The 13,365-nt window shown below is 53.9% G+C and overlaps 1 protein-coding gene across 4 annotated transcripts; it reads right to left on the minus strand.

The window, feature by feature from the left end:
* Nucleotides 1-1,301: 1,301 nt before the first annotated feature.
* LOC129630018 (putative SEC14-like protein 6) lies at nucleotides 1,302-13,365 on the minus strand. 4 transcript variants are annotated; one of them, XM_055550282.1, is made up of 12 exons: nucleotides 13,225-13,365; nucleotides 10,924-10,999; nucleotides 10,146-10,189; nucleotides 9,113-9,172; nucleotides 8,832-9,020; nucleotides 8,434-8,484; nucleotides 6,987-7,047; nucleotides 6,786-6,869; nucleotides 4,974-5,080; nucleotides 4,760-4,899; nucleotides 4,491-4,660; nucleotides 1,303-4,294 (listed from the first exon to the last, which is right to left on the minus strand). In XM_055550282.1, exons 1-12 carry the CDS (start codon nucleotides 13,276-13,278, stop codon nucleotides 4,182-4,184), a joined length of 1,149 nt encoding a protein of 382 aa, XP_055406257.1. In that variant the 5' UTR covers nucleotides 13,279-13,365; the 3' UTR covers nucleotides 1,303-4,181. The 4 variants fall into 4 exon arrangements, with proteins under 4 accessions (XP_055406258.1, XP_055406257.1, XP_055406256.1 ...); XM_055550281.1 differs by having other exon boundaries at nucleotides 8,434-8,529; XM_055550284.1 differs by lacking the exon at nucleotides 10,146-10,189 and having other exon boundaries at nucleotides 8,434-8,529; nucleotides 13,225-13,265.

Consider the following 13,365-nt stretch of genomic DNA (forward strand, 5'->3'; position numbering starts at 1 on the left):
GGGCTTGGCTTGGGTCACCCTAGGTGGAGGGATTGAGAGAGAAGGTCCACCTGACTCAGATGCCCAGGGCAGGGTGGCCTCACACCTGGGCCTGCCTAGGAAATGATTAGGCTCTAGGGCAGCTGGGGGAGTGTCTCCTTGGCTCCTCCAACCAACTCAGGGTGACCCCAGGAAAGGCAGGACCTTACATGACCATACCCCCAGTATCATCTATACCCTGGAAACAGAGATGGCCACAAGGGCCTGGGAGAGAGAGAGGTGGCCAAGGGGATTCTGACCCACGACCCCCAAAAACCTGGGACCAGGGAAAGAGGTGGATGAGGGGCCATAATTGGATGCCTATCTTTCTTCTCCTACAAAAGACAAGAGGGACCTGGCCTTTCCAAACCACAAATGACCAAATAGGGTGTATATGGACCTATCTGTCTCCCCTTGCTGCTACCTCCTGCTACAGGGCCTTTGCACATGCCATTCCTTCTGACTTGAGCTCACTTCCCGTCCCTCCTCCTCCCATACTGCCTATTCGTGCCTCCCGTCTCCTTCCCTTCTCCTATATGCTCAGGCAGACCCCTGCTCCTCTGTTGCAGAGACTTGCTCTCATTAGACATGGCTTGGTTTGACATCTGATTCACCCCCTTAACTGTCAGCCCCATGAAGGCATGGGTCATGTTTGCTGCTCATCTTTAGACCCACGTGCTCATTTCACATGTGCCAGACTCAGCCTCACTGGCCTGTAAGAGCCAGAACCAGGGTTTGAACCCTTATTTGCACCCAAGTCCTGCATCCTTAACCAATATCTGTCCTGGCTGCCTGAAGATAGAGAGTTCTAATAGAAATCCGAGCAAGACCACTGCTCTGGAGATCTTGGAATGTCCCCCAGAGGAGGTGGTATTTGAATTGGGCCTCTAAGACAGAAATAGGAGGAAGATGTTCTAGATGGAGGGGTTTGCATAAAGAAGCCTCCAGAGGCAAAAGGGAAGAGGGATACTCCAAGGGCAGCGGGCTCAAAAGACTGAGGTCAGGCCACGCTGGCGACTATGCCTATCAGCTATCAGAGTGGGCGGTGGCCTTTGAAGCTTTTCGAAGAAAACATGGATGTGGTTCCTCCTGCGGCAGGAAGATAACCCTGGGCCTGGATTGAAGGGTGGCCTGGTGTGAAGGGTGGCCTGGCCAGGGCGAATGTTCAGAGAAGCAACACTGGTCAGGACGCTATTGCACAAATCTGCGGTGGAGGCGGGCGGGGAGCGTGGGGGAGCGAACAGTGAGCGTGGGGGAGCGAACAGTGAGCGGGGGCGGGTCAGAGCCTTGACTCTGTACCAAACCAGAGCTCTGTTACAACCTCGCTTGGGGAATCATCAAAGAGCTACTCGGTGTCTGATCCAAGGGAATTATACCCTACCTGTAAACTACAAATTCATTACAGCTGATGGTTTTGAGCACTTCAAATACCCAAACAGCAAATACAGAAACCCAGTGAATCCAAAAATTGTTACTACAGTTTTATTTAAGCTTGTTCTAGAGACATCCCACTTGAAACTACTTTATTGATTCTTTCTTGTTTCCTGGGCTTCTCTGGTGTCTCAGAGAATACCTTTGGCAGGTATTAGACCTGCAAATATAGCAGATGCAGGTTCAGGCCCTGAGTTGGGACGAGCACTGGAAAAGGAAATGGCAATCCACTCCAGTATTCATGCCTGGGAAATCCCATGGACAGAGGAGCCTGATGGGCTACAGTTCATGGGGTCGCAAAAGGCTTGGACACGACTTAGGGACGAAACAGCAACCATATATTTGTCTCCGTACCTTCCTTTGGTGTAGTCCTTGGGTTACAACTGTATTTTTTGACATCTTTAAATTTCAATATTCATTTTCCACTGTTGTGTTGGAACTTTAAATCTCCATAGATCCAAATGGAAAAGTAAAAATGTTTTAGATATGTCTTGGTATCAAAGCTTTGAGTTATTGGCCAATTAACTCTGGATTGGGTGGCATATATCTGGCGGTTTCTACCAAGGTGATTAAAGCCTCAACTGATGGTTATCAGGCTGAATTTACTATTCATAGCTCAACTTCACTTGTTACCTCGATCAGACTTTGAAACTTCACACTTTTTATGCATAGTTTGTTTGTTTACAACTTTGAATGCCCCTTTCCTTCTTCTCCAATATCTTTCTATGCTTTCCTATTTTTATTAATCATTGGTCTGATTTCTCTCTACCCTGCCTCATTGGTGGGGCTCTCTGGAGGCATGACTTTTGAGATGAAGGCTCAGTTTGTCTCTGGTGGTCCTCTTCTCAGAAGGCCACCTTGTACACCCCACGATGTACATCACTACTCAGTAGAACTTTCCACAAGGGTGGACACTTCCTGTATCAACCGTGTCTGGCTGGGTAGTATCAAAGATAAACAAAGTCAAACGCTAGTTAAAGAGGTAAAGATGGATTTTATGAAGCATTAGCTATCGAAATAGGGAAGAGAACCTGGCATAAACTGAACTCAACTCTGTTGAAACAAAATGCAATTTCTTTCTTTCTTGTTGTTTTTTTTAACTGCATCAGGTCTTGGTTGTGATTCAGGGACATCAGCTGCAGCATGAGGGATCTAGTTCCCTGACCAGGGATCGAACCCAAGCACCCTGCATTCGGAGTTGGAGTCTTAGCCTCTGGACCACCAGGGGAGTCCCTGAGAGGATGGAGGCTGAGCAGGTGAACCAGTTCTTAGATACCTTCACACTAGGAAGGGGAGCGTGTGAGCCAAGAGTTCTTTCTCGATGGGGAAGGAATGTGCATTCAGAGGGGCAGCGGCACAGCTGCTTGCTAGGCAAGTGTATTAATCACGTCTCCTATTTTCTGTGTTCTGAAGCTTTGACACCTGGGGCTTTGCTGACCCTGGAGGGACCACCCCTCCCAGGGAGAGCCGTTCCTAGAGAGAGAGTCAAAGACCTTGATGCTGGGAAAGACTGAGGGCAGGAAGGGAAGGGGGTGATAGAGGATGAGACAGTTGGATGGCATCACTGACTTGTTGAACAGGAGTCTGAGCAAGCTCCGAGGGATAGTGAGGGACAGGGAAGCCTGACGTGCTGCAATCCGTGGGGTCGCAAAGAGTTGGCCACGACTGAGCGACTGAACAACAAGAGAGAGTCTTGCCCACGAGTGTGCTTTTCAAATACAGAGCCCACACTCCCGCCTCCTCCTGTATCAGACTCAAACTCAGGGCAACTGGTACCCAGAACCAGGTTCCAGACAAGTGGGACAACCCCTTGGCCCCAGAGCCTGAGGAAATCACTCAAAATAGCCAATTCTAGGCCTGCTGACCCCGCCTCACCCATTCCTTCTGGGGAAACCATAACAAAGGCTTTTGTCCGCAGGTCCTCCCCCTCCTTCCACCTCATGACCACTCACCCCCCACGCCCAAAGTTTCTCCGGGTGATCCCCTGTGGCATCCATGCCCTCTCCTCTTGGGAACTATGAGTAATGCATTATCTTTTAAATGGCAATTGTTTCCAGTTCTGTCGGTCATATTATATTTCACATTTTTTTTCTTTTTTAAAGTATTTATTTATTTACTCTTGGCCGTGCTGGGTCTTCACTGCTGTGCGTGGGCTATCCTCCAGTCGCAGCGAGCAGAAGGCCACTGCCTAGTTGCGCTGCTTAGGCCTCCGGTTGTGGTGGTCTCTCTTGCGGAGCGCGGGGTCTCGGGCGCTCACGCTTCAGTAGTTGCGGCCCCTGAACTCCAGAGCGCAGGCTCAGTAGCTGCGGTGCACGGATTCAGCTGCTCTGTGGCATGTGGGAGCTTCCCGGGTCTGGGATCAAACCTGTGTCTCCCTCTTTGGCGAGCAGATTCTTTACCACTGAGCCATCAGGGAAGCCCTGCACTTTTTTTTTGTTTTAACACAATGAATTTCCGAACGGGAACTCCCGACTCAGTATCGGTTGGTAGAAAAGGGGCCACGAGTTTTCTCTGAGCTTGAGTCACAGGGGCTGGAGAGTTTCTGTTGCTTTGCTGGCTGCCACAGTCCCGGCAGATCCAAAGATGCAGACCCACTGTGACAGATGGGCTGGGACCAGCTCGGTAGCATCCCCGTTCCTGGGGAGCTTGGAGGGCAGTCTGGCTAGGGAAGGCTGTGAGCTCACTGCGGACCTCGAGGCCACAGAGGAGGGTGTGGGAACCGCGAGGCTTGTCTAGAATTGCTCTATCTTCTCCAGGGAGGTTTGGTCCGGGAGCAGCACCTCCACGGTGTAGCTGATGTGCTTGGGGTGGATCAGGCTGTAGGTGTTGTCAAACCTCAGGACGTCTGTGTTGGCGGGACAGACATTCAGAGAGGACGCCCACCTGGGACCTCGCCCTCCTGTGCAGGTACTAGACCTGGGTGCCACTGCCACACCCGAGAGCCCGGAGCCAGGGCCCCGTACCTGGTGGGACCTGATGCATGGCAATGCACCTGCCCCCCACACCCAGGTCCAAGAGGAGCCATCCCTGTCAACACTCACAGACTCCGGCTTCCGTGCAGGTGAGGCTCCCGTCCTCGGGCACCATGTGGGCATTGTAGCGCTGGCTGGCCAGCACCTCCGTCATCTCCGCAGCCCGCTGCCGCTCCCCCATCTTGGTCTTCAGGAAAACCCCGAAGCCGATGTCCCTTCCGTCCGACGCGAACTGCCACCTGCAGGAGACATGGCCCCACTGACTGCCACCTGCCTGGGCTCCGGGCCCCTGCTGACCACACGCAGGTGTGTGTGTGTGGGGGGGGTGCAGTGCCCACCTGAGCACGCAGCCCGGGAACAGGATCTCGTTGTCCACCTGCAGGGAGGAGCCTCGGCCCACGGTCGCCTGGTGGTCGTACTGCACCCTCACGTGGTTGCGCAGGTAGTAATGCTGGGGCACGTCGCCCCCGTAGTTGATCTGCAGGCGAGGGTGGTGAGCGGGCATCGCACCACGGCCATCTCCCCTCCCTCACCGTCCTCTGGGCACCGGACCTTGGTCAGGCACTTGGGGTTGCCATCGGGGTCGGTCATGGTCCCCCCGAACTCCACGGGCAGCTGGTTGGGGCTGATGAATTTCAGCAACTCTTGCTTCCAGTTGCCTGTGGGGACAAAAGTGGGGCTCTGTGGGGGGGTCGGGGGTTCAACAGAGGGAAGTGGGGCCAAGTCCAGGGCCGTCCTGTCCATATGACAGCCTCCCCCTCCTCCCACATACTCTCAGTGCCTCCAGGACAGAAGCCAAGAAGATCTAGGTCCACAGCGTCTGTGTGACCAGTTCCTGCCCCTTCAGCCCTGGTACCCACCCCTAACCGTCAAGGTGTTGGCCCATGAGGCATTTTTTTTTTTTTTTTTTTTGGCCACGCCACGTAGTTTGTGGGATCTTAGTTCCCTGACCAGAGATCGAACCCGGGACCTCGGCAATAAAAGCGCTGAGTCTAACCACTGGACCAGCATCTTTGCAGGGACTCAGATCAGTGTCTCCTGGAGCGTGAGGCTGAGCACGGGCTGGCTCTACCCTGGGCTTCCCTTTCCCTCTGAGACTGAACTCAGCCTTCCAGTCAGTCCCTGCCCTCAGCTCCTGCATCTCCAGCACTCTCAGAACTGGGGTGCAGATTGTATCAGCCCTTCTCCCCCAACACTGCTCTGAGAAGCCAAGGGTGGTCCACAAAGGAATGAGAGCATTATGAGAGCAAAGTGGGAGGAAGCAGAGGTGAACTCCTAGCATGCCCTGGGGGCAGTGTGGACACAGAAATGAAACAGACTTCCCATGCATTCTCCTTTAAGGGAAAAGAACTCTTCATTTCTAGGCTATTATTTTATGGAAAAAAATTAAGGATGTGTACAAAGATTCATCTATAAGCATCTTCACACCTCACTCTTCCCTAATGGTAAAAAAAAAAAAAAAAATTACAAACAACCTAAATTTTGGACTTTACCAAAATAGAATAAAGTTTATCACATGGTATGTGAAAAAGGTAGGTTCTAAAAGAGTATAATGTGGTATGAACCCATTTTTTTAAAATGAATTTCTTTGAAAAGATAGTACATGTTAATAATAGTTCCTTGGGAGACAGGATTTACTCTTTCTTCTTTAATATATTTCTATATTTTTCAAAATTTCCAAATTTTATCATTATGTAATGTGGAAAACCTGTCTTTTACTCCCCATTTTATGGGGGCAAACTGAGGAATCTGAGACTCAGAGCCAGTGACTCATCCCACTTGCAGCTCACAGGTAACGTAGTTGTAAAGAATCCGCCTGCCAATGCAGGAGATGGGGGTTCAGTCCCTCGGTCCAGAAGATCTCCTGGAGAAGGAAATGGCACCCCACTCCAGTATTCTTGCCTGGGGAATCCCATGGACAGAGGAGCCTGACAGGTTACAGTGCAGGGAGTCGCAAAGAGTTGGACACGACTGAGCAGCTGAGCACATGTGTAATTTGAAAAACCTGCCTCTTATGCTCCCCATTTTACAGGGAACCATGAGGAACCTGAGACCCAGACAGAGCTGGTGACTCAGCCCACTTGCAGCTCATAACAGACAAAGTCATCCCTCAAATTCACATCTCTCAATCCAGAATTGGGGGCCCTCCCATAGGCTGCCTCTGGGGGGTCTCTCAGAGCCCTCCTGGCCCCTCAGCCCTCTGGCAGGTGGACACATTGGCCTCAACAGTTGCTGCCTAAGGGAGTGGGTCCCCCAGAGCAGCTGTGTCCCCGAGCCTGGTGCCCTTGCGTTCGGGAGCCCTCAGGTCTGCGGAGGGGCCGCCCTCAGCTCAGGCTCTGAGCTGCAGAGGAGCTGCCCACTCACCTCCAAGGATCAGCACCTTCCTGCGCGTCTCCTCAGTGATGTACGGCTTGATCAGGTTGAAGGCCACCGGGAAGAGCTTGGGGGCTGAGACAGGCACCGTTTCAGGGTTTCCTGGGGTCTTCTTTCCCTGCCTCGTTGCCTCCGTGTCCCCTGCACTGTCCCCCACCCCCATTTATGCATATGCGGAACTGGTTCACTCACCCTTCACAACAATTAAATTCTTCAAAATCTCAGGGTAGTTTGCCTCAAGTGCCGAGAAAAACTGTAGGGTCAAACTCAGGTCAATGCATAAGATGCAGGTGCCTAAATGCCGCCCCCTTAAGGCCCCTGAGGCCTCTCCAGACACCCCAAAAGCCGCCCAGACAAGAGGAACTCCCCCTGTCCGGTTTGTTGGGTCCCCGTCACAGACACGCCCCCCGAAGCCACGAGTGCAAATTCTTGACAGATTTCCAGGGGATGACCCCACCTCCTGCAGACCAAAAAATCCCCCTCAGTCAGGTCTCTGGAAGGTTCCCCTCTATGTGGCTTTGGGAACAAAATGCTTCCAGGATGAGAAACATTCAAAGTGGCAAGGCATGGCTTTTTTGTTTTAATTGGAGTATAATTTACATACCATAAGTTTCACCCTTTCACAGTGTAGAGTTCAGGGGCTTCCGTGTATTCACCAAGCTGTGCACCCATCGGCACTGTCTAGTTGCAGAATATTCTCGCCACGCCGGAAGAAACCCCGCACCATTAGCAGTCACCCTTCCCCACTCCCTGCAGCCCTGGTTGACTACCAGCGTGCTTTCTGTCTCTTATGGATTTACCTAAACTGGATATTTCATATCAAGGGAATATATGTGGGCTTTTGAGTCTGGTGTTCTCAATTTATTACGTTTTCATGGTGGTTCTTTTTTTGGGGACCTCGTCGCACAGTTTATGGGATTAGTTTCCCAACTAGGGATTGAACCTGTGCTCCTTGCGCTGGAAGCGTGGAACCTTAACCACTGGACGTCCGGGGAAGTCGCTCGTGGTGGTTCTTGAAATGTTAAAATTTTTAGGTTCTCTGCTATCCTGGATTGAGCAGAAAGAAAAGGCAGGCTAGCTGCCCCGGGGGAGGCGCATCTGATCAGGGTCTCCCTTCCTTCCTCAGGAGCCCTGAAGATGACTTGCTCCCAGCCCCCTCCCAGTTAAGAGAGGGGTGAGCGGGGAGGGAGGATCAGAGGGGAAGGGATACCCACGGGGACCCTGACCAGCCTGGGGACCGAGCCCTGTTGTTGTGACTTCCCGGATGTGCGGTGGTGATACTGAGGTGATGGCTGTGGCTTGGCACAGCCCTAAGAGACTTAGGGTTTGAGAGGATCCCTGCAGGGTCTTCCGTGATGGTCCAGTGGGTCAAGAATCCACCCTCCACTGGAGGGAGCGTGGGTTGGATCCCTGGTCAAGGAACTAAGATCCCACAAGCCTCAACTAGAGAGAAGTCTGTGCTCCACAAAGATCTGACAGCCAAAATAAATAAATACGTAAATATTTGAAAAAGAAAAAAAAGGAGCCGCAAACCTGTGGGTGGAGTTAGAGAACCTCCCCACACACAGCCCACACCAGCAAGCGAGGGGCAGAGACCCAGGCGAGGGGACAGCCAGCCCCCTGGGTAGGGCTCCCTCACCTCCTGGACAAGCTCCACTCCTGGCTTCCACAGATGTCTCAGGCTCAGCCCCTCGAAATCAAAAACAGTCGAGATTTTCTCCACTTTCTTCCCCAACTGCAAAGGTGAGACCCCAGGAGGGTCTGTGCCCCCCACCGCCCACAGGAAGTAGGGCTGGGCCCGGCTTATCCTGGCGTGGAGGTTTCATGCCAGGAAGCCAAGTGCAGGGAGACAGGGCCGTCCCGAGGGGCACCTTCCCATCGTCTGCCCCTGGGAAGGCAGGTCACCCGAACCGTGTCTACTCGGAGGTGCTGGGAGGAGCCGAGGAGCTCAGGGAGGCAGGTGCCCAGTGCTGGGGGCTTCTTGGAGGGGCCAGATTTCGGCGGCCCAGGGGGATGGGGGGGCCCTGGGACCCCCACCTTCTGGCTCTGCTGCTCACAGTCTCGCAGGAGCAGCTCCAGGCTCCAGAAGTTGAATCTGAGCAGCTCTTGTTTGGAGACGGAGAGGAGGAGGCCCTTGAGATCCAGGCCCCTGATGATGTGGTACCAGACGGGGCTGCCCTCCCTGTCGTGGCCGCAGAAGCCACTGGGCTCGTACAGCCTGACCACCTGGATGGATGCACGAGAGAGCGGGGCTGGGCGGTGGGGGCGGGTTTGATGGAGAGCCGGGATCTGGGGCGGGCAGGGCGCCGGGGGCTCACCTCTGACGGCTGCCACGTGAGGATGTTGTCCAGATCTTGTTGCTTCCTGAACTTCATATGCTAGAGACAAGGGAGGGTGGGGCGCAGCTGAAGACCCCTCCTGAGCCAAAGAGTCTGTGGGGACCCAGGGATGCCAGGCCAGGCCCTGCTGCCCGCAACCACTGAGGGCCCGCCAGGGCATCCCGGGCTCCATGGACCCAGAACTGAGGGTGGGGATGCAAGGCGGACGGAGGAGATGGGGTCTGACACGGATGAGGACAGAAAGACTCAGAAAGGACCACATGAAGCCCGCATCCGTAGCTGCCTCTCCCTGAGTCATCCCTCCTGGTCCCCAGGCTCCAGTCCACACATGGCTTTCCAGGGAGCCCCACAAGCAGGGTCAGACTAACCCTAACCCTAAGCCCAGCTCCCAGTCACCCTTAGTCAAAAGCCTAGACTCCCTCGGTGGCCTGCTGGGTCCCCGGGGATGGGCCTGGGCCACCCACTCAGCTGCATCTCTCCCCTTTCTCTCTAGGCCACAGCCTCCTGTGTGCCTGGGTTACTCCAGCTCGCCCGCACCTCAGGGCCTTTGCACGGCTCTGCCCTGTCTCCAGTCATGACACGGCTGCCTCCTTTTGGGCATTCGTGCCGGGGCCAACACATCACCCTTCGGCAAGGAAGGCCTTCCTGCCCTCCCTCACTTCTTTCTGCCTTACTGTCTTGGCTGCAATTTCCACTCTCAGAAATTGCCTTGTCTATTTACTGATCTGGTTTCTTTTCTCTCTCTTTCCACCACTGCACTCTCCCCAGTGCGAGAACCAGCGAGGCTCAACTTTGAGGTGCAACAAATGGTCGTTGCAAGAAAGGAAGGAAGGAAGGGAAGAGGAAAAGAAAGAAGGAAGAAGGATGGAAAGAAGAAAAGACAGGGAATTCCTGGCAGTCCAGTGGTTAGGACTCCGGGCTTTCATGGCTGAAGGCCCACGTTCAATCCCTGGCCCGGGAGCTAAGCTGCCACAAAGGGCAGGAGACGGGGCCGGGCAGGTGTTGCCCTCACCTTCCGCAGCATGGCCTCTGATTTCTTCAGGTCAAAGCTCCGAGCTGCAAGGAGGAGATAGGGTGGTGGTTGTGGACTCCTGGGGGCAGTGATCCTAGCTTGTGCCCCTCTGTGGGTTACTAGCCTCGGGGTTACTGTCCACTCAGAGGTGCTGGGAAGAGTCGAAGAGCTCAGGGAAGAAGGCTCTGGGTGCCCAGTGCTGGGGACTGCCTTGCAAGGGTCAGGCTGTGGCTACCCGGGGGCTGGGAGGGCCCCCCGGCCCCCTTACCTCCAGCCTCCCTGATTCCCTGGGCTGATGGCAGTGGGTGTGCCCCTGGGAGAGCCTTGATGGTGGCAGTAGACAAAGAAGGCACTACCCAAGAGGAAGCTAGGAAGAGAAGGTGTCCAGAGAAATAGCATGTGGAGTCCCTGCCACATCCATGGCCACTGTCAGGGCCCTGGGGACCATGTTGTGCCCAGGGTTCGTTTCCTAATGCTCTAAAACCCTGAAGAGATCAGACCCTCTGTATCTGGTGGAATCACAGAGCCAGGAATTATGTAAATCAATAGCCTCTTCCTTCTCAAACATCACTGAGGATGCCAATGAAGTTTTGTTTATTTAGGTTATATCTGTTGATACTTACTCAATTAGAAATTAAAATTGTACACAGAAACTGTGTACACAGATAATACATATGTGCGGTTGCTTCCAATGCCTGTGATTTGCGGCAACTTGTGACACAACAAGAGAGACCTCGTATGCCCTTGACCTTCAGCTCATGTTACCGTCCACGCTCACCTCGGAGCCAGCGGAGCAGGAAGTAGTCGTCGGTGCTGGGCAGGACGGCCAGGATATCCTGCACGTTCTCCTGGAACTGAGGGCAGAGCGGGGAGAGACCCGGGTGGGCAGGGCTCCGCGGTACCCCACGGCCGCAGGGGACAGGCCGGTGCCACAGGCCTGCGGAGCCCGCGGGAAACGGGGTGTCTGAGTAAAGGGGGCCCACGTGTGCTGGGGGAGCCGAGGCCTGGGCCAAGTCACAACAGTTCCCTTCCTCCCTTTGGGAAATGGGACAATAATGATGAACCAGTTGCCCAAAGAGAGGATGAGATGTAGATTTTTTTTTTCTTTTCCTTTTTTATTTTGGCTGCACCATGAGGCTCATGAGATCGTAGTTCCCAACCAGGGACTGAACCCAGGCCCTCAGTAGTGAGATTGCAGAGTCCCAACCTCTAGACCTGCCAGGGAATTCCCTGAAATGTGGAATAAATGAGATTTATAGGGCTGACTCTTCCCTTACATCCATGGGGGCAGGGTGGGTCCTCCTAAGGGCCCAGCTCTCCACTCTCAGGGAGCCCCCAGGTCAATTCAGGTGGGAGGGTAGGTGACATGGAATCTAGGTTCAGAGAGGTGGAGCAATTTGCCCAGCGTCACACAGCAAGAGGCAAATCGTGTGTTTGATCCACACCCCATCATCCAGGCCTGAATGAGGGGTGACTCCACCCAGCCTGAGAAGACCCTCTACAGACAGGCCCCGGGAGGCGATGGGGCAGTTTAGCTGGGCCCCAGCCCTCTCCAGGGGCTGAGGGTGCCACTTCAGTGTGAATGTCACTGACTCTGAGACATAGCCAGCTCTCGGGACTCATGGACCTGGACCAGGACTCAGCAGTCCCAGTGCCGTCTGGCCTGAGTCATTCTCCTCTTCCTGCATTTCAGTCTCCTTCGACTCCAAATCGGAGGGTCAAAGAACTAGCTCTGGGCCCCCCAGCCCCAAATGAGCTGATAACCTCTGTCCTCAGAAACACAAGGAAGGGATTTCCCTCGTGGTCCAGTGCATAAGACTCCAAGCTCCCAACGCAGGGGACCTGGGTTTGATCCCTGGTCAGAGAACGAGATCTCACATGCTGCAACAAAGACTGAGCATGCCACAACTAAGAACCGGCGCAGCCAAATTAACATATATTTAAAGAAAGGAAGAAGCACAAGGGAGTGTTTGGCCCTGAGCTAATCACTTGATTCATCCTGACAGGGTACCGCTAGTACACCCATCCCCCACCCAAGGGAGGAATCTCAGGCTCACATGACCTGCTCTGCCAACATCTGGACCTAATGCTGTTTGTTTGTTTTGGCTGAGCCACGGGGCTTGTGGGACCCTCGTTCCTGGACCAGGGCTCTAACCCGGGCCCTTGGCAGCGAAAGCAACGAGTCCCAACCACAGGACGGCCAGAGAGGCCCCTGGACCTAATCCTTGACCCCAGTTGTCTTGTAAGAGGACTTATTCTCCCAGCCTAGCTGGAATCTGCCCTCTTTCAGATGTAGAATTCTTCAAAGGCAGGATTCAGGGCCTCCCTCCATGCTACTGAGGTGAGCGACTGCCTGGAGCCCTCACTTGCCGTGTTCAAGCCCGAGGGAAAGACCCCAACGAGCTAGAAAGGACGCATGCCCGCTCCTGCGTCCCCCAGATCATAGCTAAGGCTGGGACCTGCCACCCCAGCAGCGCTGACCTGTGGGGTCCAATAGAGTGGCCACTAATGCCTGAGACGTGGCCAGTCTAAATCGACATGTGCCGTGAGTATGAGATACACGCAGGATTCTGAAGACTTAGTACCAAAAAAATCTCAGCGACCCTTTTTATATTGATTACAGGTTGTTGCAATTGATTACATATTGATTACATATCGTTGTTGCAACGATAACAACTTGGCTCTATCGGGTTAAATATATTATAGGGAATTCCCCTGCAGTCCAGTGGTTGGGACACGGCTTTCATTGCCGAGGCCCAGTTCCTGGTCCGGCAACTAAGATCCTACAGTCCGGCCAAAAGTAAATGAGCAAAATATATTATCAGAATTGATTTCACTTGTTTCTTTTCCCTGTTTTAATGTGGCTGTTAGAAACTTTGAAGTGACACAGGTGGCCCGCATTTGTGGTTCACGTTGTTTCTATCGGATAGCGCTAGTGTACACACTGGTCTCCAAGCCCTCAGAGTTGGGAAGAGACCTGGGGGTACAGAGCTCAGAGGGAATCAGGGGCCCCTGGGGCATTAGGAGAAACTGAGGCCCGTGTAGCACTCTCCCCTCCCCCACCCCCTGCCACACTCACCTGGGCCAGCGCCCTCTCCTGCGAGGGGCTCAGGTCACCCACGTGCCCACTCATGCTGCCCACGGCGGTGTGGGCTCCGGCTCCCTGGTCCTGAGTGCAGGCCCCACTGTGTGTCTCCCTGCAGGCTCTCCTGTCTTCTGC

This window comes from Bubalus kerabau, chromosome 16 (assembly GCF_029407905.1).
Source record: "Bubalus kerabau isolate K-KA32 ecotype Philippines breed swamp buffalo chromosome 16, PCC_UOA_SB_1v2, whole genome shotgun sequence".
NCBI lineage: Eukaryota > Metazoa > Chordata > Mammalia > Artiodactyla > Bovidae > Bubalus > Bubalus kerabau.

Bases quoted from the DNA above. Each gene is read 5' to 3' on its own strand.
- LOC129630018 (XM_055550281.1), bottom strand. From the start codon at position 13,278: ATGAGTGGGCACGTGGGTGACCTGAGCCCCTCGCAGGAGAGGGCGCTG. The intron at 9,021-9,112 runs GTGAGCCCCCGG...GCATCCATCCAG, and splicing joins TCACGTGGCAGCCGTCAGAG to GTGGTCAGGCTGTACGAGCC. The intron at 6,870-6,986 runs GTGAGTGAACCA...TGCCTGTCTCAG, and splicing joins GAATTTAATTGTTGTGAAGG to CCCCCAAGCTCTTCCCGGTG.